This window comes from Acyrthosiphon pisum, chromosome X (genome assembly GCF_005508785.2).
Source record: "Acyrthosiphon pisum isolate AL4f chromosome X, pea_aphid_22Mar2018_4r6ur, whole genome shotgun sequence".
Lineage (NCBI taxonomy): Eukaryota > Metazoa > Arthropoda > Insecta > Hemiptera > Aphididae > Acyrthosiphon > Acyrthosiphon pisum.
Genome location: NC_042493.1, coordinates 98609510 through 98614675, shown reverse-complemented (window position 1 = coordinate 98614675; position 5166 = coordinate 98609510). Strand labels below are relative to the sequence as shown.

At 38.0% G+C, this 5166-nt stretch overlaps 1 protein-coding gene across 1 annotated transcript; it reads left to right on the top strand.

The window, feature by feature from the left end:
* The first annotated feature begins 1328 nt into the window (after nt 1-1328).
* On the top strand, nt 1329-3154 carry LOC107882922. Its single transcript, XM_016802067.1, has 3 exons — nt 1329-1795; nt 1943-2821; nt 2884-3154. The coding sequence occupies exons 1-3, from the start codon at nt 1329-1331 to the stop codon at nt 3152-3154; spliced, it is 1617 nt and encodes a 538-aa protein (XP_016657556.1).
* Nucleotides 3155-5166: the final 2012 nt, after the last annotated feature.

The window sequence follows — 5166 nt, the reverse complement described above, 5'->3', positions numbered from 1 at the left end:
CGATTTGTAACCGCCGCGGCCGTAGTTGCGGATGATCGAGGAATCGAAGGTGTTTTAGTTGTTTGTTTGATTTAGATGAAACGTTTGAGCTTTTGAAATTTGAAAATTTATTAGTAAAAGTGTTGGTGTTGGGCATTGTGCCCTTTGATTTATTCATTACTCGAATAGTACGGCGTGCAGGGGTTATAATATACTAATCAAATCATATTACCTGCTGGACGACGATAAGATAGACGTGCTATCGGCAGCTATAAAAACGTTAGCGATATAACACACGTGTTTCACGGTCGGTGGTTAAACACGAACTGTTTTATGTGTTTACACAATGAACCCGGTGTAGTACTCACTAACCTGTATTCGATAAATACAAAAACGGATATTCGACCGGTATGTGATTCAACGAAGTTGTTACCACGTGCAATCCTTTTACCGTAGAAGATAAGTCCAACATTTTCCAATCCGTATGATATAAATGAATGACATTTTTTGAATACCATAGTATAGCCTGTTGTAATGTGATTGGGTAATACAGCATTTTCAGGACTGGGATTTCTCGTATCGCTGTCAGAAGCAGTGGCACTAGCAATACCAGGTAAAACCATATTGGATTTCTTGCTAAAGGAAGCCCCCGCTGGGGAATCAGCAGCCCTCTTGGACAACGATGTAGGAGTGTCCATGTTATTACCGCTAGTTGAAAAATTCCTATCGAAGTTATGGACGTCCTGGTGATCAGTACGCAATTGTCCGCCTGAGTCAGTGTTATTTGTTGATTTTGTTGTTGTATCAGGTATTTCTGCATTACCCTTGGACTCTGCTCCTTGTGCGGCGTTGTCCTTTTGTTCTACGAAAAAATGTGTTAGATTATATTGGATAAATGTATAATAAAGTATAACTCATGCTTACCCGGTTCTACACGACCGCACTGTGGATATATTGCACAATTACTGTCGGTTATAGCTTCGTGTGTACGTTCTGCAATGTTTTTGAGTCCGAGGCCAACAATGGTGGCAACGTTACCATAGTATTTATCGGTAGTGTTCATTGCTGCCAATATTGATTTTTTATCCGCCTCCCACGTGCCCAAAACTTTGTTTCAAATTTCGTTATCGGTGAGCAAGCAGTCTTATTACTCGAGTTCAGGCAGGAGGAGCTGCCACAAATAAACAGGAAGTTTGATGACATTCAGTCCCAAATCGAATTGATTTCTATTGAAGATACTGTAGAAGCTGAAACTGAGAGGAATAATTTTGAAGAACTTTATTTTATGATAAGATCACAGATTCAAGAAATTATCAAGGCATATAAGGCATCAAATACTTCTGTTCACAATGCTTCGCACATTTCTAGCAGTTCAGGACATCGGAATCAGCTGCCACGAATACCACTTCAATGGAATCATACCAGGATCGTCTTCATTCTTCGATATTTTCCGTGCTATAGTACATGAAGGAAATGAATATTCAGATGCTCAGAAGTTTTATTATTTGCGTTCGTGTTTACAAGGGCAAGCATTAGACTTGGTGCGTTCTATTCCTATCAACGACGGCAACTATTCGGTAGTTGTTGAAAGGCTCAAGCAACGATACGACAACCCTAGTCTTGTAATTCAGTCGCACATTCGATCGCTTCTTGAATGTCCAAGGATCGAAGAACCATCAGCATCAGCGCTGCAAGAACTTTATTCACATGTAAGCACACATGTTGCCGCACTGAGAGCGCTTGATCAACCAATCGAACAATGGGATGTGTGGTTAATCACTATAGTTACAGGACGTCTTAACAGAAGCACCGGATGGTAACTACATCTGAGAAACACTGATTTACCCAAATACTCGGACCTCGAATCGTTTCTGGCTAGCTGGTGTGTGGCGTCAGAAGGTTCAGAGACAGTAGGTTAAAATCAAAAGGGATCTAAGGTTATTACAAATAATTCGGGCACAAGGTATTCAAAACAAAACCAATTGAAGGAAGCTCAACTCACCCAATCAGCGAGTAGTAAGAAGTTTGGAGCCCACTCAATAGGTGCTCTTGTATCAGCATCCGAAGTGAAAGAAAAATGCGCATACTGCACAAGCATCCACAGGTTGTATACATGTAGCAGTTTTAAGAACCTTTCAGTCGGAGATCGAATTAATTTTGTACGTGAAACTAAGCTATGTTTCAACTGTCTTCGTCCAGCACATGCAGCTGATAAATGCAGATCAAGATATAATTGCTTTGTCTGCAAAGGGAAGCACAATACTTTACTTCATTATGAAAGAAAAAGGGAACCTTCGAAATCTGTGAGTGACGTGGACACACCTGAAGAAGGTTTAGCTTCGTCTTCAAACCAGACTAGCTCAAAAAAGGTATTACTAGTTCATCAAGAACATGGACACGTATTTTTGTCAACAGCAGTAGTTCTAGTAAGGGACCATCAAGGTGTGCGTAGGAAATGCCATGCCATACTAGATAGTGGTTCGCGGGTTAACTTCATATCCAAGAGACTAGCAAAACAACTACAATTACCAGCTGCAAGGTCGTCGCTTCCAGTTAGTGGCATAGGAGCAAACACACTCCAGTATAGTACCTATGTTGATGTACATGTTGATACCAGATTGGGTTCATCGAGTTTCAACTTATCTTGTCATACCTTACCTGTTATCATGTCACAACTACAACCTGTTCGTATTCCAGTGGAAGGCTGGACAATGCCAAGTGAACTATTACCACAGCTAGCTGACCCTCATTTCTGTGATTCCAAACAAATCGACTTATTGATTGGAGGTGGTGCATTCTTTTACATATTGCAGCCAAGTCGTATACAGCTGGATGTGAAGATGTTATATCTGCAGGACAGCAAGTTGGGTTGGATAGTCACCGGTGAATTGAGCCACACATAAGTGTTGGCAGATCGTTGGAAGAAGAATCTAAGGCAATTCTCGGCCACGAAGATGTTTTGTACGACAAACAATCAAAGGCAAACCAGTGTTCTATCGAAGAAAACCATGGGCTCGAACATTTTCAGTCCACATTCAGACGAAATGAGGAAGGTCGTTTCGTGCTGCAATTACCCGTCGAAACAGACCTAACTAATTTAGGTCAGAGTGTCAATTCAGCTACATCTAGGTTTCTCAGTGTGGAGAGAAAACTACAGCAAGATGCAGACTTGTGAATTGAGTACACGAAGTTCATAAAGGATTATCTGGAGATGGGCCATATGCAAGAAGTTGTGAAGGAATCGAATAATCCTAAGCGATCATGCTACTTACCATACCATGCAGTATTCAAGAGCTCAAGTTTAACAACTAAAATTCGAATCATTTTTGACGCCTCAGCGAGAACTTCTTTAGGGTTTTCACTCAACGACGTATTGATGCGAGGCCCAAAGACGCAGGAGGACATATTCTCAATTCTTACGGGTTTTAGAAAATTTCAATATGTTATTTCGTCTGACATTGAGAAGATGTTCCGACAAGTAGCTGTGGCAGAACAAGACTGGGATCTCCAACGGATTTTCTGGCGAAATGATCCTAGTGAAGCTCTGCGGACCTATCGATTGGTCACGGTAACTTATGGTACAAAACCTGCCTCGTTCATGACAACGCAGTGTTTGGTAACGTTGGCACAACAAGCGTACGAACATTTTCCCAGAGCTGCGGACGCGATAACGAAGGATTTTTATATGGATGATCTAATGACGAGAGGTGAAACCGAAGCTGAATGTATTCAATTGTACAAAGAGATAACGTCAATTCTAGCCTCAGCAAAATTACCTCTAAGAAAGTGGTGTTCGAATTCCTCTTACGTCTTGGGACATATTGGTAAAAATGTCAGGGACCCCTTATTCACCTTGGAATTAAGAGATGAAGAAATGGTCAAGTCTCTCCGCTTATGTTGGAACCTTAGATTTTTATACAATGGATAGAGCTATAAGCAATAAAATGTGTCGCCAACATATCAAGAGGGCATCTCACTTTTACGCATGCGCAAAGTACTGTTATCAGTTTTATCACAACCAACCTAATCAAAATATATTATACAATCTGTTGTTTAATGTTTAACATTTTTATTTGTTTCATTTTAATCATGAACTAAGATAATATAGACTGGTAACGGTTGGGCTGGCGGATGGTAGCGGTGCGGTCAAGTTTTAATACGTGGTTTTCTAAGAGGGGGAATTTATCGGATTGGGGCGATCCTTGTGTTGTTTTTTGTAACTATCGTAGTATCGTAGGTAATAGGTACATCATGGACGGTGGACCGTTGTTTTACAAAATATTTTTAAAATTAAAATTTTAAAGTAATTATACTTTATAGTAAATATATATTTCATATTCTTTATATTATGTTTCTCGTTTCTTATACCTACTGGGCACTGCCTACTACAGTACTACCTAATAATTTTTATATATTCATTTTTTGCTTGTTGTCTGTTGATAGTGTAGTGTGTATTTTTTAAACTTTCATCTATTCCAATATATAAATGTACCTACTAATATAGTATGTATATTACAGAGTCAGAGTGTATTAAATACCTATTCAATTTTTACAACTGTGCAACTAATTCAATTCAGTTTTACCTACCAAATATTGAACATGAATATTTAATATATTGGTTACAAAATAGTAGTAAAATATGTCATACCTTCAAAAATATTATTCTCTATCGTTTTTGTAATGGGTGATTTTACTCTAACATTGCTTAAAACATAAAAAAAAAATGATTCTGCAAAATTGGGTTTTGTTTATGTTGCATGTGGGCCAGAGAGAGAAAACAAAATTGCGCTGACATCCTCTTAAATTTTACCAACTATGTTTTTAAAATATTGTTTATTTTAAAATTTAATTAATATTTACTCTAATTATAATATGTATTATGTACAATACCTCAACACCAGCATAAGTTTTTACTATATCTTTAGGGAGAAAATGTTTTTCACAAATAAACTTAATTTTGGTATCGCATCCATTAATTGATTTAATAATTTCTGTCCAAGAAGAAAACGATGCCTTAGGAATACTAAAAAAGCTGCATTCCCCATCAAAACTTTTGCAACTAATTATACAACACTTTCTGGACATTTTTAAAAATGAATACCTTATACTACTAAGAGGCAAGTGTATACTAATAAGAACAAAATATAAGTCTTTTAAAATGTGTTTTATTATAATTTCATGACAGTT

Bases quoted from the DNA above. Each gene is read 5' to 3' on its own strand.
- LOC107882922 (XM_016802067.1), top strand. From the start codon at position 1,329: ATGCTTCGCACATTTCTAGCAGTTCAGGACATCGGAATCAGCTGCCAC. The intron at 1,796-1,942 runs GTAACTACATCT...TTCGGGCACAAG, and splicing joins CTTAACAGAAGCACCGGATG to GTATTCAAAACAAAACCAAT. The intron at 2,822-2,883 runs GTTATATCTGCA...GCCACACATAAG, and splicing joins ATACAGCTGGATGTGAAGAT to TGTTGGCAGATCGTTGGAAG.